The 25550-nt window shown below is 40.8% G+C and overlaps 2 protein-coding genes across 4 annotated transcripts in view; one reads left to right on the top strand and one right to left on the bottom strand.

Moving 5' to 3' along the window:
• Window positions 1-25550, bottom strand: part of arl13b (ADP-ribosylation factor-like 13b) — a 79516-nt gene that overhangs the window by 28751 nt on the left and 25215 nt on the right. The window lies entirely within an intron of this gene.
• Window positions 215-16770, top strand: stx19 (syntaxin 19). The gene is made up of 2 exons (XM_078232547.1): window positions 215-402; window positions 14602-16770. Exon 2 carries the CDS (start codon window positions 14696-14698, stop codon window positions 15575-15577), a length of 882 nt encoding a protein of 293 aa, XP_078088673.1. The 5' UTR covers window positions 215-402; window positions 14602-14695; the 3' UTR covers window positions 15578-16770.

The following is a 25550-nucleotide window of genomic DNA, read 5'->3' as shown; positions in this document are numbered from 1 at the left end:
GCTGTAGACTAGTGGATAGCTGACAAGGAATGTTACTCCTCTGAAGGCCTCCAACAGGCTGAACCAGATTCCCAGACCAGGAAACAACAGGAAGAAATTTTCTTGTTCTTGACGTCATTTGAACATCCAAGCAGTCTGATCACATCTCGTCTGGAGGAGTGCCAGGTTACGTAGTCTGAGAACTCATAACATTAAGCACAGTAGGAAGTTGCTTCTTCAGTATGTTTACAAGATGGAGAACTATTAAAAAGTCATCGTGATCTTAAAATATAGTTTGCTCTTGAAGACTTCACGGACAACATTAAGCTTCTATGCACTGATTCTTCACTTTTATATCCAAGGAGCCACGATTCAATCTAAGATTTTGAACGAATGTTATTAATCCTGGTCTGATTGCATAAGGTACTGTACAATGATTATAGATATTTTACGAATGATTTCAATTGCATGTGTAAAATAAAATGTGGACTACTGAGAGTAACCAACGATAGTATTTATGATTTTGTAAAACTGCTGCATAAAAAGCTAAATATCATAAATGTATATTCTAGATTTACATAAGATACTGTATTACATACTTTCTTACTTAGCAACTTTATACTGTTCCAAAACTCAGAAATTGAGCCAGCGCAGTAGCTTATTGCAAGATTGAAGATCTTTGTAGATTGAAATTCCAATTCATTACGATAAATTCACTGCTACAGATACTTCACTTGAATCAAAAGAATGCCAATATCTTTGCAGAGGTGGCAAATGAGACAGTGGGATGAGATTGAAAAAAAATGAGGAAGGAACAAACCAGGCAGATTCAGAAATGGTGGGGGAGTGGGGAGTGATACAGTTAGAAAGGTAAAGAAGCTAGATATCACTTTATGTGTGGGATTTGATAATCCCAATAATATAGCAGGTAAGCTTGTCAAGTATAAAGATATGATTACATGAGGAAATAATGACAAAGCAATCACATCAGTCTCTGAAGTGAATTGAAAGTAAGATTCTGTATATGAATTCTGGAAGTATTTGGAATAAAATGGGAGGCACTAAAGTTCTTGATACAAATGAGGTAAGATATCACAGGTGTCAGACTGGAGCTCAACATCAGCACAGCTTTGATAAACATGCAGGGATACAGATTGTTGGAATAGCAAAAGAATCAAACTGGTGTGAATGTTAACCAATTATGCAAAGGAAAGGTGGATTCTTATGGAGATGCAACTTTCTAATCAAAGCACAGATAAGATGGAAACCCATGATCAGGCATCAGAAGGACAAGGGGAGGGAAACTAGCTTTAATGTCCACTACAGATCATCAAATTGGAAGAAGGGATTGAACCAAGAAATTTATAACCAAATACAGGAACTGTATACAGAAACAGACAATTGTTATGGATGACTTAAATTCACCAGGGTGAATTTGAGAAAAGGTGTACCAGGAACGCATGCATGATAATAAGATCGTAGAGAAAACATTGAATTGTTACATGGAATAATTGGTCAATGAACAATGCAAGTAGGAGATCCACGATGCTTGGCCCACCCTATTATTTTAACCTTTTCTCTAGCTTTAACTTCTCCTTTAAGATGTTCCTTAATATGTACCTTAATGTCTAAGCTAATTAGTAGGTTCCAACTAGAGCACTTGCATGCAGTTTTGGGCATCTCATTATATAAGGACCATTAAAGCCATAGAAAATGTTCACTGGGATGACACCAAATTAAGAAGCAACAGAAAAGGCCAAGTGGAGACTTAATAGGTCATTCAAAATTATGAAAGCTTTTGATGGGGAAAGAGCAACTCCCGGTTGAGGAATTTGTGACGTGACCATTTTAAAATTGAGTAAGTAGAACGATTGGGAAAAATTTCTTTGGCATCCTTAGGGCATTAATACTTTGCCACAAGATCATCACATGCACCTTCAAGAGAAGAATGGGTAAAAGGTTTAAATGATGTGGAGATGCCGGCGTTGGACTGGGGTAAACACAGTAAGAGTTTTAACAATACCAGGTTAAAGTCCAACAGGTTTATTTGGTAGCAAATACCATTAGCTTTCGGAGCGCTGCTCCTTTGTCAGATGGAGTGCCCTGTTTGTGCTCTGTGCCCTGTTTGAGAGCAGATTTCCACTCCATCCGACGAAGGAGCAGCGCTCCGAAAGCTAATGGTATTTGCTACCAAATAAACCTGTTGGACTTTAACCTGGTGTTGTTAGAACTCTTACTGTGTTTAAAAGGTTTAAAGCAGAGGAAGCTACACTTTATGAGGACAAGATGGTGGGATTAATTTTAAATTGTTGTGGTAAAGAGCCAGTGCAGATAACAGGCAAGAAGTGGCCTGCTTATGTGATATTGGTTCCAGGGATGAAGGATTTCAATAACGCGGATAGAATGGAGAAGTTGGGGTTGTTCTCCATAAAGCAGTGAAGGTTCACAGGGTTGGAACTACATTTTTGCAATGCTATATTCTGCCTCATTTACACTGCAGGGAGATTTGTAACAAAAACAGATTTAATTTTGTACGACTAATGATCTTATAAAGGCCAGAAATATAAAAGTTACAACTAAACCGGACCGGGGGAGAGATAGGCAATTATAAGAATGAAGGCCCTCTCTCTTAGACATTGTGACATCATGATTTCAAGCGATAGCTCCCACTTTGATTCTGAATCACCGCCACAGTCCTGCTTTGGACTTGCCAAAAGGTAGCCATCTTCACACTGGCACAGAGTACAAAAGCAAGGAAACTTTATAAAACACTGGTTCAGCCTCAGTAGGAGCACTATGTCAGATTCTGGACACATAACTTAGGAAGGCTGTAGAGTGGATGCCAAAAAGATTTTTGATATTGGTTCCAGGGATGAAGGATTTCAATAACGTGTATAGAATGGAGAAGTTGGGGTTGTTCTCCATAAAGCAGTGAAGGTTCAGGGGAGATTTGATAACGATGTTCAAAACCCTGAAGGGTCCAGATAGATTAGATAGAGAAGTGCTGCTCCATAGGGCAGAAAGTTAGATAACTAGAAGACTCTGATTTTTTTTGCTGCCAATGACTTTGAACCAATGGTGACAGGAGAGAAAAATGTTTTTTTAAAAACACAGCAAGTGGTTAGGATCTGGAATACATTTCGAGAGTGTCGAGGAGTTAAGTTCAACAATGGATTTTAAAAGGAAATGCACATCTGAAGAAACAAATGCAGGGCTGCAGAGAAAGGACTAGCTGAGTTGCTCTTACAAAGAGATGATCTGGACATGATGGACCAAATAGCTTCCTTCTCTGCTGCAAATATTCTATTAGTCAATAATTCATTGGTACTTACGCTGCAGTACCTCTTATTCCTCCATAGCAAGAGTTCTGTTGTTATTGGGCAGGTCACATGAGGGTTATTTGTGCCAAAAGTGTCTCATTTAACTGATAGTACAGCACATCAGTTACCCCAGAGGCTGACAAATTTAAAATTAATGCAAAACTTACTGTAGAATGATTTCTTCTCTAGACAATGCAGAAAACAGGAGTGCATCACACATTGTTCATAGAACTTCTCAATATAGCACATCAGAATTATTTGTCTGATTATGCCCGAAAAATTCAAAACAGAACCCGAGGGAACAGCGGTACGCTATCTATTACCCATCTAGGTTCCAAAGTATAGTATGGTGTTTCTATAGTTTCAGCTGAATGGCTTGAACATATTTTGTAAACTAAAGAAATATTTACACATTGCATATTTTCACTTTCCTTTTTTCTTTCATATCTGTGTCACACAATAATCCCGAGCCAAATTAACTGATAGGCTTGTGTTAACGTAACTCGCATTTTCAATGAAAATTGGCCAAATATTAAAGGTACCAAATTAGAAAAGGCAACCTGCCAAAGTACAAAAAGCAACAAAATACTTAAGTGGGTGGACCAATGGCATGAAATGTAGCATAAACAAATGCTGCAAACAAGAAAAACAGGAAGGCTCAAGAAATAACTAGCAGTGAATTTGAAAAACCTTAGTAGGCTGAATGATTATGTTGTCTGATCATTGAAAGATTGAAAAGAAAGAGAACAAAGTGGGAAAAAAGCTGAAATTATACTGACCTGCTTTTAATAGTCCTACATTTAAATAAACTGCCAATACTTGCTGCCTAGTACCAAACATTTGAATTGCCACTGGACAAAGAACTGAAGTGGATTTGTGCCCATGGAGCCTCACATCATCAAGGAATCCATAACTGCAATTATACTGACATGTGTCATACAGTTTTACAGCACAGCAAAAGTCCCTTCGGCCCATTGGGTCTATACCAGCCATCAAACACCAATCTATTCTAATCCCACTTTCCAGCACTTGGTCAATAGCCCTGTATGCTATGGCATTTCAAGTGCTTATCCAAATGCTTCTTAAATGTTAAGGATTCCTGCGTCCATCACCTTTTCAGGCAGTGAGTTGCAGATTCCAACCACTCTCTGGGTGAAAAAGTTTTTCCTCAAATCCCCTCTAAATCTCCTGCTCCTTACCGTAAATCTGTCTCCTGGTCACTGACATCTTGACGGAGGGGAAAAGTTTCTTCAATCTACCCTATGTCCCTCAATTTGGTACACCTCGATGAGGTCCCCCCTCAGCCTTCTCTGCTCTGTTGTTCTAAAATCTCTCACATCCCATAAATTACTATAAGTGCATTCAGTAATGTAGGGAAATGAGGCAGACATTTAAACAGTAATATCTTCACAAACAGCACTGAAATTAATGACAAGCTAATCCATTTTTGATGGTGTTAAATTTAAGTGGAATTGTTGGCAAATATACTGGGAGAACTCTTCAAATATTGCCATGGATCTTTCAGATCTACCTGAATCATGGTGCAAGAAGATAGAGTCTCAGAAGGATTTGCAACTCAGATAATGCAGCATTTTCTCTGTACTACAGTGTGAAATATCAATTATATGTTCCAGATCTATAGTGCAGCTGGAACTTTCAACCTTTCAACTCTGAATGCTACCTAATAAGCCAAGTTGATAATAGTGGAAACAGTACAGATTGGACAAAATTGTAATTAAACTTAGATAAAACATGTCAGACCAATCCTTGAGTAGAGTACAGTTTCATCTTCTGATTACTAAAAAGTATGTATTAAAGAGATGGAAACATGCAGAGAAAACCCACAACACATTTGCTGGCAGTAAACTATACAATCTCTATTGCTCAGATAGGCTAAGTCACTCAAAAATAATTTCCTTTAATCTGTTTTTAGAACTATATCCTTTAGCTTTAGAAGTCCAATGTCAAGATGACCTCGCCAGCTAATTTATTTTTGCTTCCAACCATTATCTTCTGTTCCCTATTTTCTTGCAGTTATGGATTCCTTGATGATGTGAGGCTCCATGGGCACAAATCCACTTCAGTTCTTTGTCCAAGTGGCAATTCAAATGTGTGGTACTAGGCAGCAAGTATTAGCAGTTTATTTAAATGTAGGAATATAAAAAGCAACTCCAAGTCAATCCACTTTGAGCAGGGATTGTATGGTAGTGAACATGAACAAGAAATCTTGCTTTTTCACTTCCTTAACCAAACTGTGTTGAGCTTAATTGCAACATTTCAAGTAGCATTCAGGTAAAAGATAACTTAGCCAAAGACCTGGTGATTTCCTGGTCTGCAAGAAATACATTCATTGGGGAAGAATTTGCTCACTTAGTGGCTATACAGACTTGTATTGATTCCCCTTAGGCAATCTGTGCAATCAGCACAGCATTCTTCAGTGATGTCATTGGAGAATACTTGGCGGCCCATGGAATGCCCATCTCCCTTGGCGCAAGTCTGTCTATGCAACCCAAACTTCCTCTCATTATGTCTGAATTCACCTCATCACTATCATTATGCAAGGTCCTAATGTAGATATAGTTTAATGTTTGACAAAAAATATCAGATGTAGTTTATGCAGTTGATCAGACCTTTGACGATTGGTTTTAAACATACAAATCAGTAGAAATGTTAATGATTTGAACAGCAACCTCAGCAACAATTAGATCATTTCCTCAAATCTAGTTAGTTGATAAATTTTAAACTTGGAACCATTACTGAACAAATTTACCACAATGATTAACTGCACTGATGAACAGAGAACTGCTTGTTTGTTAATGGAAAACAAGCTGGCACACCTAACCACAGTGTTGGGCATTTGTTGTTCAGCAGTTGCAATTTTCAAAACCTTTTGATCTTATTTCATTAGGGAGATTAGCAATAAGCAACAACTCCCTCTGTTCGTCGCCTTCTTTTCCCAATTCAGACAGTCTTGGATACTTGGCTGAGGTCTTTAGCAGAAAATCTATATTGGCCCCTTTCCATTTTTTTCTTGTGCAAACTCACCAGTTATTGCAAGGTTGGCTGAGGAGTTACACTTAAGCAAATTCCCAAACTATTACACAATCTCAAATGCTTGTTTTGATTTTCCCACATTTATGACACAGTTTCTTGACATTATACATCATTATTATGAAGCCTGGGGTCGAGCTGGGGGCCAGGGCAAGGCTAGCTAAGAAGAGGAGCACTCTGGAGGAGGAGGACCTGACTGGGCCTGGAGGTCTGGAGTGCATCTGCTTCAATGCGAGGAGTGTAACGGGTAAAACAGACGAACTTAGGGCCTTAATGCTTGTGCGGAATTTGGATGTGGTTGCGGTGACGGAAACTTGGTTAAAAGGACAGGACTGGCAGCTGAATATTCCGGGGTATCAGTGTTTTAGGCGAGACAGAGGAGGGGCTAAAAAAGGTGGGGGAGTAGCGATATTAGTTAAGGAGCATATTACCGCGGTGCAGAGGGTAGACAACTTAGAGGGGTCATGTACTGAGTCGCTGTGGGTGGAACTCAGAAACAGGAAGGGTGCAGTCACTATGCTGGGGGTGTACTACAGACCACCCAACAGCCCACGGGAAGTGGAGGAAAGGATATGTCAGGAGATTCTGGATAGGTGCAGAAAACATAGGGTTGTTGTAGTGGGGGACTTTAATTTCCCTGGCACAGACTGGAAAGTGCTTAGAGCTGGGGGACCGGACGGGGAGGAATTTGTAAAATGCGTACTGGAAGGTTCTTTGGAACAGTATGTAGATAGCCCGACTAGAGAGGGGGCTATACTGGACCTAGTTCTGGGAAATGAGCCCGGTCAGGTCGTCAAAGTTTCGGTAGGGGAACATGTGGCAAATAGTGACCACAACTCTGTTAACTTTAGGATAGTAATGGACAAGGATGAGTGCTGTCCTACGGGCAGGGTGCTAAATTGGGGGAAGGCTGACTATAGCCGGATTAGGCAGGAATTGGTGGATGTTGATTGGGAGAGGATGTTCGAGGGTAAGTCCGCGTCTGGCATGTGGGAGTCTTTTAAGGAACTATTGATAAGGCTGCAGGATAGGCATGTGCCTGTAAAAAGGAAAGATAGGAAAGGTAGGATTGGAGAGCCGTGGATAACCAGGGAAATTGAGGATCTGATTAAAATGAAAAGGGAGGCGTACGTTAAGTCCAGGCAACTGAAAACAGATGGAGCTCTGGAGGAATACAGAGAGAGTAGGAAAGATCTCAAACGGGGAGTTAGAAGGGCAAAAAGAGGGCACGAGATGTTCTTGGCAGGCAGGATTAAGGAGAATCCTAAGGCATTCTATTCATACGTTAGGAACAAAAGAGTTGTCAGGGAGAAAATCGGACCCCTCAGGGACAAAGGAGGGGAATTATGCTTAGAACCCAAGGGAATAGGGGAGATCCTAAATGAATACTTTGCATCGGTATTCACGAAGGAGAGGGGCGTGTTAACCGGGAGTGTCTCGGAGGGAGGTGTTGACCCGTTAGAGAAAATCTCCATTACGAGAGAGGAAGTGTTAGGTTTTTTAGGGAACATTAAAACTGACAAAGCCCCAGGGCCTGATGGCATCTATCCTCGACTGCTCAGGGAGACGAGAGAGGAAATTGCTGGGCCTCTGACGGAAATCTTTGTCGCTTCTTTGGACACGGGTGAGGTCCCTGAGGATTGGAGGATAGCGAATGTGGTCCCGTTGTTTAAGAAGGGTAGCAGGGATAACCCAGGAAATTATAGGCCGGTGAGCTTGACGTCCGTGGTAGGGAAGTTGTTGGAGAGGATTCTTAGAGACAGGATGTATGTGCATTTAGAACGGAACAATCTCATTAGTGACAGACAGCATGGTTTTGTAAGAGGGAGGTCGTGCCTTACAAATTTGGTGGAGTTTTTTGAGGAAGTGACAAAAACGGTTGATGAAGGAAGGGCCGTGGATGTCGTCTATATGGATTTCAGTAAGGCATTTGACAAAGTCCCACATGGCAGGTTGGTTAAGAAGGTTAAGGCTCATGGGATACAAGGAGAAGTGGCTCGATGGGTGGAGAACTGGCTTGGCCATAGGAGACAGAGGGTAGTGGTCGAAGGGTCTTTTTCCGGCTGGAGGTCTGTGACCAGTGGTGTTCCGCAGGGCTCTGTACTGGGACCTCTGCTATTTGTGATATATATAAATGATTTGGAAGAAGGTGTAACTGGTGTAATCAGCAAGTTTGCGGATGACACAAAGATGGCTGGAATTGCGGATAGCGAAGAGCATTGTCGGGCAATACAGCAGGATATAGATAGGCTGGAAAATTGGGCGGAGAGGTGGCAGATGGAATTTAATCCGGATAAATGCGAAGTGATGCATTTTGGAAGAAATAATGTAGGGAGGAGTTATGCAATAAATGGCAGAGTCATCAGGAGTATAGAAACACAGAGGGACCTAGGTGTGCAAGTCCACAAATCCTTGAAGGTGGCAACACAGGTGGAGAAGGTGGTGAAGAAGGCATATGGTATGCTTGCCTTTATAGGACGGGGTATAGAGTATAAAAGCTGGAGTCTGATGATGCAGCTGTATAGAACGCTGGTTAGGCCGCATTTGGAGTTCTGCGTCCAGTTCTGGTCGCCGCACTACCAGAAGGACGTGGAGGCATTGGAGAGAGTGCAGAGAAGGTTTACCAGGATGTTGCCTGGTATGGAGGGTCTTAGCTATGAGGAGAGATTGGGTAGACTGGGGTTGTTCTCCTTGGAAAGACGGAGAATGAGGGGAGATCTAATAGAGGTATACAAGATTATGAAGGGTATAGATAGGGTGAACAGTGGGAAGCTTTTTCCCAGGTCGGAGGTGACGATCACGAGGGGTCACGGGCTCAAGCTGAGAGGGGCGAAGTATAACTCAGACATCAGAGGGACGTTTTTTACACAGAGGGTGGTGGGGGCCTGGAATGCGCTGCCAAGTAGGGTGGTGGAGGCAGGCACGCTGACATCGTTTAAGACTTACCTGGATAGTCACATGAGCAGCCTGGGAATGGAGGGATACAAACGATTGGTCTAGTTGGACCAAGGAGCGGCACAGGCTTGGAGGGCCGAAGGCCTGTTTCCTGTGCTGTACTGTTCTTTGTTCTTTGTTCTTTGAAGGGGGGGAGGTTTAACACAGATATCAGAAGGACATATTTCACACAGAGGGTCGTGGGGGCCTGGAATGTGTTGCCGGGCAAGGTGGTGGAGGCGGACACACTGGGAACGTTTAAGACTTATCTAGACAGCTATATGACCGGAGTGGGAATGGAGGGATACAAAAGAGTGGTCTAGTTTGGACCAGGGAGCGGCGCGGGCTAATTGTTCCTTGTTTCTCGTTTCAAGGCTTCATTCTATGATCATCTTGCTGGTGCCAGTACAGAGCGAGACTGCGGATAGTTGGGAACCTGTCTCGGGGGCAGGGAATTCATATGGTGTTCGTGGAAGTGGAAATGACTAGGGTTGGGAAGCATTTCCCGATCAGGGCCATTGTGATCTCCTGGACTCGTTTCGATCGCCTCAGGGGGTCGGAGAGGAATTTCCCAGATTTTTTTTTTTTCCCCATATTGGCCCTGGGGTTTTTCACTCTGGGTTTTCGCCTCTCCCTGGGGATCACATGGTCTGGAATAGGGGGGTGGGGGTGAGTTAATAGGTTGTAATGAACAAAGCATCGTAGCTGTGAGGGACAGCTCGGTGGATAGGATATTGGTATGTAGATAGGCTGGAAAATTGGGCGGGGATCCTGGATTCAGGATTCAATCCTGGACCGGGGAGCGGCGCGGGCTTGGAGGGCCGAAGGGCCTGTTCCTGTGCTGTATTGTTCTTTGTTCTTTGTTCCTTGTGGCCGATGACAAACTTTGTGATGTAAACAGTTTTGGAACCATTAGTCAAGGTATTCGGTCCAAGTACATGTCACCAATTTAAAGATAGGCTGATAAAAATAAATGATTTATGGATTAAACTTCGACGGCTGGAGCCAGTTAAGTTACTTGTTTTAAAAAAAGGCTTGAAAAGTTTAGGTCGACCATACTGAAAGATTAAAAAGTAGCAGAATTCTACTAATTAAAAGGATACACAACCCAAAATGATTTACAGACAGAAGCTACTTTCTAATATGCAAAATCGCCAGAGATTGTGATATTGAACTTGAACTTAATATCTTCGTAAGATACTAATTTTTCTAGATTTCACAGTCTAGAAGCGCACATGAATACCTGAAGAAAATAACTCTTAACTGAGACATCCAGCCCACCTTCTGATAGTTAGGGCATGCGATTTGTCATGGTAACAATGGCCAAATATCACATGGCAATTCGGGACAAATCTAACAATTTGTCTAATTCTCTGCAGTCCTCTACTAAAAGAGGAAGCCTAAAAGGTTCCAGGTTGATCAAGATGTCGCAATTGAAACTAGGAGTAATTCTGAGAGAAAAAGAGGGAGGGTGAGAGAATAAGTTACACAATATACGCAGATGGTCAAACATTTGTTGTGATCTGGCTTGATGTTATGAATCACTTGTCTTCCTGATAATTTAAGGTTTTTGAGTGAACATCTACTAGTGAGGGGTGGGATAGGGGAGATGTTGAGAGGAAAAAGTAACTGTAACAAGTGGAAACCAAAGGGATGAAATAACTCCAAGTAGCGATGTATGCTTTACTGAACACAGATGAGCACAAATGCCAAATATGATTCATCTGATCCAAGTTTTAAAATTAATGTGATCATTAATTGCAAGGATGTGGCATCACTTTGGAATTTAATTTTGAAATAACAGGACTCAAATTATTGTTTACAAGGTAGCTAGTTAACCCATCATATTTTGGCCTGCAGAGCAAGAGGATTCGAGTGCAGGGGCATGGGATGTCTTGATTCAATTCTCTCATAGAAACCTATAAATTTCTAACAGGACTATACAGGGTAGGTGTAAGAAGGATGTTCCCAATGGTGAGAGGTATCCAGAACCAGGGGTCACAGTCTGAGGAGACCGTTTAGGACAGAGATGAGCACCCAGATGAGCAGAAATTTCTTCACCCAGAGAGTGGTCAACTTATGGAATTCACTACCACAAAGTAGTTGAGACCAAAATATTGAATGTTTTCAATATCAAAAATCAGTTAGATATAGCACTTGAGGTGAAGGGGATCAGGCCTCTGAGTAGAATGATCAGCCACGAATAATGATGGCGGAGTAGGTTCGAAAGGCTGAATGGCCTCCTCCTGCTCCCATTTTCTATGTTTCTATGAACTGGAGCCATCCACTTCAATTCAATTTCTGTGTCCTTTTCTAGTACATCTTATGCCCTTTTCAAATATGTATCTACTTCATTTTTAAATGATGTATATCTCTGCCTCAATAGTCACTTGTGGAGAAGCATTCCATGTTGTAATAATCAGAACAACAGCTTCTAACTTCGCTCTTCATTTCTGTAGTGACAATCCTAAATTTATGCCCTTGCTACCGATTTTCTAGCATGTGCTAACAATATTTCACTATTTATCCCTTCCTTTCAAGTGCTCCCCCATGACTTCCTTCTCCCAATCTTCTGTGTTCAAGTGAAAAAGTTACATTATTATTTGAACCTATATAACTATAACCTCCAGCATATCATACTAATGATTCTTTACCCAGAACTACACACAATCCTACAATGTGATCTAACCAATGTCAACCAACAGCATCACTACTCATTTGTACTCAATGCTCCTAGATTTAAAATATTTTTAAATATATACCTTATTCTACTTTTACTGTCAACTTTAAAGTATCTATACCTTTCAAACTACACAGTAATTTGATTTTAAAATAGACAGAGCTCCTTGTCCAGTACTCGTTGCTTTGATTAATAAATTGAGAAATATATACAATACAGTATTACACACCTACTGAAACAATGGTGAACAAGAATGAACTAAACATTCCAGACACATGTAGAATTGCATTTTCAGATGCAAAAACTGTGTACACCAATTTCATAACTAACGACAAAATATTAATTATATCATAGAATCATAGAAACCCTACAGTGTAGAAAGAGGCCATTCGGCCCATCGAGTCTACACCGACCACAATCCCACCCAGGCCCTACACCCATATCCCTACATATTTACCCACTAATCCCTCTAACCTACCCATCTCGACACTAAGGGGCAATTTTAGCACGGCCAATCAACCTAACCCGCACATCTTTGGACTGTGGGAGGAAACCGGAGCACCCGGAGGAAACCCACGCAGACACAAGGAGAATGTGCAAACTCCACACAGACAGTGACCCGAGCCGGGAATCGAACCCAGGTCCCTGGAGCTGTGAAGCAGCAGTGCTAACCACTGTGCTACCGTGCCGCCCTATATGAGCTATATTAAGAAGCAGAATAAAAATCAACCATGGTTTCCCCTCATACACTTAGAAGCACAATTCTTCCAACTAGTTCAAATATGGGATGACATTGATACTTTAAAATCTTGACATATGTTACAAGATACTGTATATTGCACAATTTCCTAAATCAGCATTATGGTGATCAATAATCTTATATTCCACATTACTTGCCTTAGTATCTGAATGGTTACAGTAACTATCAATCGCTTGTAATTGCCCATCTTTCACGTGGTATGCAGTGGGTAATGTCAATTATGTAGATGCTGATGTCAAAAATGGGAAAAACAGAAGCAATGCTCATGTTCCAAAGGCAAGGCCCAGCACTACAGGGATTCCCTGATCTGCATTTGACAGAGCTTTTCCTGGAAACTGTTAGCCATCCTATCATAGTCCCTTTGCAATTTATTGAGCAGTGGTTTGACTATGAAAGCCTCGACCGCACTCTGGAATACATGGCTACAACAAGCTGTCAATAGCTCTATTCATATCTAGCAGGAAACAACCTTCTGGCTATATGTCAGGCTGTGATAGTTGTGATATGCAGGGAAGTTGGGCAAATGAGAACAGTACCCCAATTCAAGACATGCCCTGGTTCCACAGGGTATTTTACTGTATCAACTGCTGGGATTGCATCTGTGATGCTGCAGATTACCAGGCCTTCAAAAACATATTAGTAATACATGAAATCAACTAAGCATCAAATTTGGAAACTCTGTCGGCTGAAATACACCTACCAACAGTTGCAAGTTTCTTGCCATTATTTATTGTTCAGACAATAAATATAGGTAATTAAGTTTATTTATTCGTGTCACAAGCAGGCATACACTGCAATGAAGTTACTGTAAAAATCCCCTGTTGCCACACTCGAGTGCTTGTTCGGGTACACTGAGGGAGAATTTTAGCATGGCCAATGCACCTAACCAGCACGTCTTTCAGACTGTGGGAGGAAACCAGAGCACCATGCAGACATGGAGAGAATGTGCAGACTCCGCACAGACAGTGATCCAAGCCTGGAATTGAACCCGGGTCCCTGGCGCTGTGAGGCAGCAGTGCTAACCACTGTGCCACCATGCCGCCCACACTACAGCTTTAGTGTCCTCATCATCCAATGGCCAATGGGTGGCACGGTAGCACAGTGGTTAGCACTGCTGCTTCACAGCTCCAGGGACCTGGGTTCGATTCCTGGCTTGGGTCACTGTCTGTGTGGAGTTTGCACATTCTCCTCGTGTCTGCGTGGGTTTACTCCGGGTGCTCCGGTTTCCTCCCACAATCCAAAGATGTGCGGGTTAGGTTGATTGGCCATGCTAAAATTGCCCCTTAGTGTTATGAGATGCGTAGGTTAGAGGGATTTGTGGGTAAATATGTAGGGATATGGGGGTAGGGCCTGGGTGGGATTGTGGTCGGTGCAGACTCGATGGGCCGAATGGCCTCCTTCTGTACTGTAGGGTTTCTGTTTCTATTCTGTTTCTAACAGATTAGCTGTACTCCCATGGTGGAAACAATGCTTATTGAATTGTCCAGTGTTTAAGGTGCTTTCCTCACCTAGGTTACCTGATACAATGCGACAATCTAGCTGGACCCTGTGGATAAGTCATGTTAAACTCACTCAGGGCATTTGTTCCAGAGTGGCAATAATAACTATTTATTTGTTCACCAAACTTTTTGCTTATTTTTCTTGAAATCAAGAAAGTACCATTTCTAATCAAGTAAAACACAGCCACCTGTGAAATAAAACTCCAGCTACCAGGATCCAACAATGCACATTAACTCAAATCTCAAAAGACAGCCTCTGTGACTTTAAAATATCAAAATATAATACAATCCCATTGTTTTCCTTCAGAAACAGGTGCAATTTGTAAATTTTTTAAAAGTTTGTATTTTAACTTCTGAAAATTTCTCCTTTTTACATAGATTAAAAGCGTCTGCAAGAATATAAAATCCGGGAATCTGTGGAGAAGGTATGAATGGAAGATAAACCTGCTGTAACAGACCACAGATAGCCAAAATGAGGGACCGTCTTCAAGAACTTCGACAACGGGCAAAGGAGGCAGAACTTAAGATAAACAATGATGGTGAAGAAAGCAAGCAAACAGAAGACACTATAGACTTCAAACAGCAGGCCATTATTTTTGAAAAGGAGCCAGTTATAGAGGGTTTCTTACTGAGTGCACAGCGAATTCAAGATGAAATCAATGAACTAAACAATGATATAAAGAAACTGAGTAAACAGAACAAGACCATGCCTTCCACACGTCGGTTCAGCATTGTAAAAAAAGACAATTCCAACCTCATTAAAGACATCAAAGTCCGAACTGAGTCCATACAGAAGCATTTAGATACATTATCAAAGGACACACAACAAACAGAGGCAGAGGCTGGAGTGGATGCAATTATCTCAAGAATGAAGAGGACACAATATTCAATATTGTTTAAGCAGTATCAGGTAGCAATGTCAGACTTTAATACCATTCTAAATAAAAAGCAAGAAAACTGCAAGAAATTCATTCAGCGTCAGCTTGAAATCGTCGGAAAGGAAGTATCAGAGGAGGAGCTGAACAACATGGTGGAGCATGACAAATGGTACGTTTTCAACGAGAACTTCCTCAGTGACGTCAAAATTACTAAAGGACATCTGAATGAAATTGAGAACCGTCACAAGGAACTGATCAACCTTGAAAATCAAATCAAAGAGTTACACGATCTCTTTGCGCAGATTTCACTTTTGGTACAGGAGCAAGGGGATTTTCTTAACAACATTGAAAGGACAGTTCTGAGCACAAAAGAGTACACAGAAAAGGGCAGGGATGAAGTCAGACTAGCAGTAAAATTCAGAAAGAAAAATCTATGCAGAAGATTGTGCTGTTGGTGTTTCCCATGTTGCATTTGATATTATGTAATGACTGCCATAAATTCATCATTATGAAATTAAGATTCATTTACAAACATTGGGTTTTAGAATGCTGTGGCCAGTGTGTAAAAACTGTTGCTCCAAGAAACAATTAAATTTGGAGCAGTGCTTCTCAAACATCTTTGCACTATGACCCCATTTTAACACTTGAAAATTGCTGTGACCCCAGAGTCAGCTCTGGGGGCACAGAATGGGAGTGACAGCTGTAAAAGCAGGGTGGCAGAGAGCAGCTGGAGCCTGTGGCGAGCAGCCACAGAGTGATGGCTCTTTTGACGATCGGGGCCTCAGAGAAAATTCTCTCAGCACGTGCCACCCGAATCACCCAACCCAGTAGGGGAACCACTGATCTAGACTGTGCATTTTTGCAAACTTAACAGGAAAGGAAGAAAGTGGTGTGGTTACATGCTGGCAACCAGGAAATAAAGACAAAGTAAGAAGTGAATCCAGTTAGCAAAAGTGCTGGTCAAACATGGATAGTTAGTGATCCGTCCAATTCAAACAGGCATGTTTGAGGAAATACAAAGCTCAAGCCGTTATTTGGAGAGGCCTAAAATCGTCACTGTTAACCTGACCCATCCTTTCTCAATTCCTTTATTTATTCACCAGCAAAAGTCCTAGTTATTACTTCGGGTAACCATGAAACCTTCAACAGTGAATATTTAGTCTTTAATACTTGCTTCATGCTAAACACATTTTACTGCGTGTATATTCATCATAGACATGAGAGAGCACTAAATCACATCATATACTTGACAAACTGAAGTTATCTTCTGAAAATATTAGGTGGAGAATGACTTAATACAGGAACAAAGTCTTTCCTTCAATTTTAAATGTATTAATTTATATATATGGTATCAGATAGTATTAAACACTGAAAGGCTGAAGCTTTAAGTTTCATATCCTATATTTAAGAGCAAAATTAAGAATGCTCCCATTGTTATGCATTTCGATATATCCATAAATATGACTGAATATACTGAGCCAATCCCTGCTGGAGTTTGGTATCTTGCTGTACACACTGGTAGTTAGACCATTTTCTACACTCTACAGCTCACATACTATTTGTGCCATAACTTGCTGGAAGCATGAGCTGATAACGAGGGCAACAGAAAATGTATAACTTCAGTGAATGGCACAAACAAACAGAGAAGGAGGGTGCATTAAAGACAAATCCAGTACTGTAAGAGAAAGAGAGGGGAAAAGAAAGATTGGATTAAGACAAAGAAAAAGAGACAGGAAAAAAAAAGGCATTTTCAAATTCTGACAACAATTGACTACATGTAGGAATGAAATTGAAAGTTTAAATGGTTCTCTTTTTGGGCCAGCAAGGTTCATTGGTATCTTACAAGCAATTATCACATGATTAAAAAGGTATTTATGTTGTTTTGTTCCAGTCCTTACTGTGGCAAGTTTAATGGGCAATTAAGGTGCAAATACATCAATTCCTTACAGAATAATTCTCGGTCTTTTGGCTAAGATCAAGTGTAGTATCGGATCTGCACTTGAATGAGGTCATGAGGTTACGCTGAGGCTTCATATGTTTCATATGAAGCAATTTTTAAAAGCGGCATCTCGGCCTTTTGGCTAAGATGCAAATGAGCTCAAGTCTTGGAGGAGGATCCTCCCCCTCCTCCAATCAGCTTGACTCATGTAGATCAGGCCCAGGACAGGGTGGCTTAGTCACCCGCCCTGTCTTGTCAGCCTGGATCGGAAATGTCTCAACTTGTTGAGACTCTGAATTGGATTTGATTTGATTGAATTGGAAAAGTATTTAAAAAAAAATTCCTTACAGAATAACAGAAAGACTAATGGCTCATGTGTAAAGCAAATCAACCAACAAGTTCTGGACATTTGGAAGTCACCCAATATTTCTTAATTCCATGAACTTGCTGGCCAATTTGCACATAAAAAAAACAAATGGTATGTGCTGTTAATGTGGTTATTTTTCAAACAAGATCTAGTCCAATGTTTAGCCAAGTAAACAAAGATCTGAAGAAAGAAGACTTTGAAGTGTTATTATTTCAGCCACATGTAATCTTTGAGGAAGTTTTAAGATACTAAATAAAATATTATTTTATTTGTACTTTATCTTCTAATGAAGTGCAATTTTATTTTGGATATAAAAACAAAGTCACTTTGATCTCCTGAAAATCTGCTGTTAAACCTCAAGAAAAAAAAATGTTCAATGACACCTCTCCCCCCTCATTGTTGTATCGTTCCCTTGGTGCAGGGCACTCTCTGTTACCTACCCACGTGGTGATTATTCATGTTTGAGACTTCACTTTACTATTTCCATTTTGCCATGCGAGCTGTCAAACATCTCTTCTATCTTGAAATTCCCTACACAGAGATAGTATACTAAGATAGTGAAAATGAAGTATTAACCTGCAAGGCGCTTAGCCCGAAATGCTGGTCTATCATTACGGACTTAGAGATCAAGTATTACTAATTACCTCCACAACTTCACGTATATCCAATATGCAAAAATCTCTCCAAATTTGGCATCATTCATATTGTATTGTTCTTGATTTACAGAAACAGTCAGGGAAGAGGAGTTATTTCTAATCATGACGTTACCATAGTGTAACATGTTTTATGTCATGGAAGGAGTGATTTTTTTCCTCCAATTTTTGTTAGGAATTAAATTTAATTTGTATTGTTACTATAATCACAATGCCAAAATAAACATACGTTAACTTACAAATCACTCAAACACATTCCTTATTTTACTTTGTCATATGTAATCATTACTTTATTAATCTAATAGCTTCAGACAGTTGTTATCTATGCATAATAAACTAAATTAGTTAAATTCACAGATGATAAAATGATTGAGGGCCCTATTTTACCATTTGATTCTAAGTGCTGGGCGAACTTGAAACTGGGAGTATTTCAGATCCAACTTTTAGACCTGTTCTGAGGCATCCCCCCACACACTCTGCCTGCAAAAAATATCAGCAAGTCTAAATCGTGCTGTACAAGCCTGTGGGCAGGGCTTAACATGCCCAAAATCCTGCAGCTCCGATCAGCTCCTCCAACTGCGCACGCGCAGAAACAAAATGATAGAATGTTGCTCCCCTGCCACATCCCTCCCGGGATAATGCCTCCCCTTGGCCCCCACAGGCATTGCCCCACCCCCACATTACTGATCCCCTTATCCCCCAATCCCCCGTCACCCAGACCGATCACGGGCTCCTCCCCCCCACCGATCTCAGGCACAGTGATCCAGCCTTCCCCTTCGCCCCTACCGATCTCAGGAAGAGTGGCAGCGGACCCCCTTTCCACCATCCCCCCTACCACCCGATCTCAATCAGAGAGCTATCAGACGCTCGGCACTTACCTCCTCACTAACTGGAGCGTCCGAATCAGACTTAACTGGAGTATGTCTGTTTCGCACCGATTCTGGATGGGCGAATGTGGTGGTAAAGGGGGAAGTGCCGATAAAGGTTGGGCGTGCAGCCCATTAAGTCAATTTAAATGCATGCAAATGCATTTAAATGGTTGTTGTGCCCGTTTCGGGCGCTGTCCTGATCGTGGCCCATTTCGGGCCTTGGTAAAGGGGGAACTGGTGTGGAGGCGGGCGCGGATCGCGCTACTCGCCTCACGCCCAACTTCACCAAGTTTTCGCCCCCGAAAACGGGCGCAACATGATGGTAAAATTAGGCCCCGAGTGTCCAAATCAGAAAGAACAGCCAGAAGGAGAGTTGGATAAAATCAGTAAATAGCATAACGATGGTAAATTAAATGTGATACATACCAATACAAGGCACTAAATATTTGAAGAAAACCAGACATAACACATCTACTGAGTGGAGCAAAATAGATAAAGATCAAGTTGAAGAAAGATAGCACCCTCCACATTTAACCTGCCATATCACAATAAGAAGTTTAACAACACCAGGTTAAAGTCCAACAGGTTTATTTGGTAGCAAAAGCCACACAAGCTTTCGAGGCTCTGAGCCCCTTCTTCAGGTGAGTGGGAATTCTGTTCACAAACAGAACTTATAAGACACAGACTCAATTTACATGAATAATGGTTGGAATGCGAATACTTACAACTAATCCAGTCTTTAAGAAACAAAACAATGGGAGTGGAGAGAGCATCAAGACAGGCTAAAAAGATGTGTATTGTCTCCAGACAAGACAGCCAGTGAAACTCTGCAGGTCCACGCAACTGTGGGAGTTACAAATAGTGTGACATAAATTCTGATTCTAGGATCGCATGATAAAGACTCAGGAGGAAAAAAGCAGAAATATTTATGTGAAATAGTGTGACATAAACCCAATATCCCGGTTGATATCCCAATAGCCTGTCTTGATGCTCTCTCCACTCCCATTGTTTTGTTTCTTAAAGACTGGATTAGTTGTAAGTATTCGCATTCCAACCATTATTCATGTAAATTGAGTCTGTGTCTTATAAGTTCTGTTTGTGAACAGAATTCCCACTCACCTGAAGAAGGGGCTCAGAGCCTCGAAAGCTTGTGTGGCTTTTGCTACCAAATAAACCTGTTGGACTTTAACCTGGTGTTGTTAAACTTCTTACTGTGTTTACCCCAGTCCAACGCCGGCATCTCCACATCATATCACAATAAAGCAGTAACAAAACAAATACAATAAACAATATTGTTTGATCAATGGAATACTAATCAGAGGATGCCACACTAAAATGGTACATTATTCTGTTCAGAGTGTACCATCAGTGCTGTATTCGCCAAGATGCAAAGGTAATTCACAAGTTTTTGAGACACTGGAGAAAGACACACAACTGACTCTTGACCTCAAAGAATTGAGTTACAAGGGAAAACTAGGGAAATCAAAGTTGTCAACTCTGAAAGCAGGTGATTGAGTGTGGATCTGGCAGAAGTGCACAAGATACCAAATAGTACAGTCAAGTTAAACTCAGAGCATTATTTCAAGGAAAGCCAAGATATTAGAACAAGGGAACATCAGCTAAAACTGATGGTGAAGGGACACTTTCAAATTTTGGACAGAAAGAAATTGATGCAGAGAGCAATGAACTTTAAGTGGTCTTCTCGATAAGGTAGCGGATGTGAAAACCTTAGACTTATCAAGGCAGACAGATATGATGCACTGGGATAGAGGGGCAACTAATCTTTCACCACTGGGTGGATAAATTAAACTAGCCCAAAATGCTTCCCTCACCTGCATGCAACTAACCAGAGAACAACATGCTATAAATTAAGGAAGATTTTTTTTCCCAGTCTGCAGGCCTTCTTACCAATTGTAGTTGCTTGACCAAGGTTATAACTCAAATTCTGTAAAAGTTTGCTTGTGTCTGGGTCTAGGTACCAGCCTTTGCATACAAGTTACCTCACTTGGGTTCAAGCCCCACTCCAGTGACTTCAGCACATAATCCAAATAGATATTCCAATGCAGTAACTGTCCCACTTGCACTCTCAAATGGGCATAAAAGATTTCATAGTACTATCTAAAGAACAGGGAGGGGAGCTCTCCCACTATTTAGGTCAATATTTAACCTTCAATTAATATCACAATATTGCTATTTTTGAAACCTTGCTAGCCTTGCTTTGGAATGTATTGTGAAAGGCACTAAGTAAGTACAAGTTGTAGCTTTACATTTATTTCGTATCTGCAGCTGCACTTTCTCTTTTATTTATGAACAATGAAGTTATATTCGTTAAAATGTTTAAATCACATTCAAATAACAAGACTGAAAAAAATTACATTTCAATAAAATAAAACATATTGAAAGTTGGTTTTGCTGGCATGGTAATTACTTAATTTCAAGTGTTCCTCAAATTCTGAACAAAAATCCCATATTGTTGACCTGCACATACAAATCAACTGATTTTAAAATCTGAAAAAGGGTGATCTTCCTTCCTAACAGCAGGGCTAGTATTAGAGTATAAATCCGGAAATTCGAAAGCTATTGTAACAAGGGTGTTACAGTAATTCACAGAATTGTAATGGAGAGGCCATTCGACCCATCGTGACTGCACCAGCTTTCTGAATCAGCATTATGACTTAGTTTCATTCTCCTGCATGTTTTTTTAGTCAAATAATCATTTAACGCCCTCCTGAATGCCTCAATTGAAACTGCCTCCACCACATGTCCAGACTCTAACCACTTGCAGTGTGGAAAATATTTTTCTCACATTGCATTTGCTTCTTTTGAAAACCACTTTAAAATCTGTGCACTCTCATTCTTGATCCTTTTAGGAGCGGGAGCAGTTTCTCTCTTTCTACTCTGTCCAGCCTCCTCATGATCTTGAACACCTCTATCAAATCTTCTTTTCTCCGCTCCATGAGAAGAGTCTCAACTTCTCCAATCTATCTTCATAACTTAAGTTTCCCATCCCTGGAACTATTCTTATAAACCTCTTCTGCGTTCTCCCCTATGCATTCACATCCTTCCTAAAATGTGGCACACAGAACCGTACACAATACACCAGCTGAGGTCTAACTAGTGTCTTGTATAAGTTCTGCACAGACTCCACATTCTTGTTTCTATGCTTTTATTAACAAAGCCCAGAATTCTATTTGCTTTCATTGCAGCGTTAACGTAAGCCTTACTTGTGACGAATAAATAAACTTTACTTTAACTTTATTAGTCTGTTGTGTGGCGCTGAATAAAATACCTTTCTAAAGGCCGTGTACATCACATTAATAGTACCACCCTTATTTTAGTTATCTCCTCAAAAAACTCCAGCAAGTTGAGTTAAACACAATTCCCCTTTAGAAATCCATGCTGGCTCTTCCTAATCAACACACATTTTTCCATGTGACTGTTAATTCTATCTGAAATAATTGCTGCTAGAAGCTTGCCCATCACTGATGTTAAACTGACTGGTCTGTAATTGCTGGGGCTGCCTTAAAACCTTTTTTGAACAAGGGTGTAACATTTGCAGTTCTCCAGTTTTCTGGCACCTCCCGAGCATAAAGACTGGAAGATTTTGGCCAGGGCCCCTGCAATTTCAATTCTCACTTTGTTCAATATATTTGGATGCATCCAATCCAAGTGCCTTGCCAACTTTAAGTACTGACATTCTATTCAACACTTCCTCCTCAGCAATTTTGAACCTTTATAGAGCAGAGTTTCCTCATCTATTGTCATGACCTGGGCAGCATCTAGCTCCTTGGTAAAAATAAATGCAAAGTATATATTTAATAGCTCATCCATGACCACCAGCCTCCATTTGTAAATTCCCTTTTAGGTCCCTAATCAGCCTTACTCCTCCTCCTACCACCCTAGGTTAAACTTGGATTTAGCTTGGGGTCAGCTTAGCTCAGATGGCTGGACGGCTAGTTAGTGGTGTACAGCGGTGCCAACAACGTGAATTCAATTCCCGTACCAGTTGATGTTATTCATGAAGGCCTTCCTTCTCAACCTTGCCCCTCACATGAGGTGTGGTAATCCTCATGTTAAATCACCACCATTCAGCTCTTCCCCCCTCAAAGAGGAAAGCGGCCTATGGTCAACTGAGATTATGGTGACTTTACCTTTTATTATTCATATGCCTATAAAATACTTTGGGTTTCCCCTTTATGTTGGCTGCCAGTCTTTTCTCAATCATTTTTTTGTCATAATCATTCCTCGCTTTTCTAATGTGCTTGTTCACCTCCCCTCTGAACCTTCTGTATTCCTTATGGTTCTCAATTATATTTTCTACTTGATTGCTGTAATAATCACACTTTTTCAGGTTTATATTAATTTCTATTTCCTTTTTCATCCAAGGAGGTCTGGATTTGTTTGACCTACATTTCCCTTTTAATGGAATACACCTTAACTATGTCGGACCATTTCTGTTTTGAAGGTAACCCACTGTATAGTTTTTCCCACCAACCTTTCAATCCAGTCTAACCGACCCAGCTCCATCCTTGCCCTACTGAAGTCGACTTTTTCCCAATTAATTAGTTTTACTCTCGATTGCCTACTATTCTTTTCTATCATCATCCTAAACCTTACAATACAATGATCAATGTCTCCTAACTGTTCCCCACTGACACCTAATGTACTTGACTCACCTTATTTCCAGGACCAGGTCCAACAGTGAATCCTTGCTTGTTGGATTGGACACGTCATGAACACCATCTAGGAATTTTTGCCTCTTTGCCCCTTACATTACGACTGTCCATAGAACCATAGAAACCCTACAGTGCACAAGGAGGCCATTCGGCCCATCGAGTCTGCGCTGACAACAATCCCACCCAGGCCTTATTCCCGTAAACCCTCTATATTAACCTTGCTAATCCCCCTAACACTAGGGTCAATTAAGCATGGCCAATCAACCTAACCTGCACATCTTTGGACTGTGGGAGGAAACCAAAGCACCCAGAGGAAACCCACGCAGACATGGGGAGAATATGCAAACTCCACACAGACAGTGACCCAAGCCGGGAATCGAACCCGAGTTATTGGCACCATGAGGCAGCAGTGCTAACCTATGTGCCACCATGCCGCCCTGTCATAGTCTACATTCGGGTCATTAAAGTTCCCCATTATAATTACTCTATGTTTACATCTTTCTGTAATTTCCCTGCAGATTTGTTCTCCTCCATCCTTCTCACTAGTTGGCAATCTCTAGACTACACTGAGCAATGTATTTACACCTTTTTTTCCTTAGTTCATATCGTTCCTAAAATGTCAAGCCCAAAACATTACACAATACTCCAACTAGTTTCCTATACAAGTTCAGCTTAACCTCCTTGCTCTCGTACTCTATTCCCCTATTAAAGTCTAGGACACCGTATGCTTTATTAACTGCACTCTCCACTTGTCCTACCACCTTCAATGATTTATGCACATATACATCCAGGTCCCCTTATCCTACAGCCCCTTTAGAGATGTACCCTTTATTTTATACTGTTGCTCTATGTTCTCCCTATCAAAATTAATCACTCTTCACTGACCTTCATCTGCCACCCATCTAACCACTCCACCAACTTGTCTATGTCCTTTTGAAGCTCTACACTGTCCTTCTCACAATTTACAAAGATTATTATGGAAGATGAGTTAATTGAATGTATACAAAATAGTTTTCTAGATTAGTGTGACAAGGAAACAAAAGGGATCTGGTTATTTTGTTATTCTTGTGGTAAAGGAGACTCCAGGGAAGAGTAATCAGGATGTGGTAGCTTTCTAGATTAGTATGTTGAGGAAACAACTAGGGAACAGGTTATTTTGTTATTCCTGTGGTAGAGGAGACTCTAGGGAAGAGTTATCAGGATGTGGAAGAATTTTACTTAACATTCCAGTTTGATGTAGTTAAGTCTGAAATAATAGGCTTTGATCTGAGCAAAACGACTATGTAGGTATGAAGGGAATCTTCGCTAAGGTACATTGGAAGCCAAATTGAAATATATTTTGGTTGATTAGTAATGACAAACAATTAAACAACTCATCATTTAAAACAATTATTGCCCCTTTAAGGACTAAAACCCTCATCAGAAAAATGGTACGACTGTGCCTCACAAGTAAGATAGCATTGGATTGAGAGAAGAGGCTTGTCAGAAAAGTTGTCAAAAAACATAGCAAGCCTGAGGAATGGGACAATTTTAGAATTCTGCAAATGATGAAGAAGAAATTGATAAAGAGAAAATGGAATATGAGAATAAATGAGAGAGATATAAAAAGATTGGAAAATCTCCTATAGGTATGTATAAAAGAGATGAGTAGAAGTAAACATGGATCCTTCAGAAGCAGAGACAGGGGAAATTATAATGAAAGGTAAGACAATGGAAAAATATTGAACAAGTAGTGTCTCCATGGCAGAAGACAAAATAATTCCTGAAAAAGTAGCTTCCAGGAGTCTAGCAAGAATGAGGAGCTTAAAGAAATTTGTATCCATAAAAAAAGCACTAAAATAATTAGTAGAATGAAAAACTGACAAATTTCCAGACCTAGTGACTTGATGTCCATCTAAAGAGGTAGTTTGAGGGATAGCAGAAGCATTGCTTTTGATCTTTCAGA

The sequence above is a fragment of the Mustelus asterias genome, chromosome 17 (genome assembly GCF_964213995.1).
Source record: "Mustelus asterias chromosome 17, sMusAst1.hap1.1, whole genome shotgun sequence".
Classification (NCBI taxonomy): domain Eukaryota; kingdom Metazoa; phylum Chordata; class Chondrichthyes; order Carcharhiniformes; family Triakidae; genus Mustelus; species Mustelus asterias.
This window is presented reverse-complemented; position numbering and strand designations above follow the sequence as displayed.

Coding starts and splice junctions, on each gene's coding strand:
- stx19 (XM_078232547.1), top strand. CDS start 14,696: ATGAGGGACCGTCTTCAAGAACTTCGACAACGGGCAAAGGAGGCAGAA.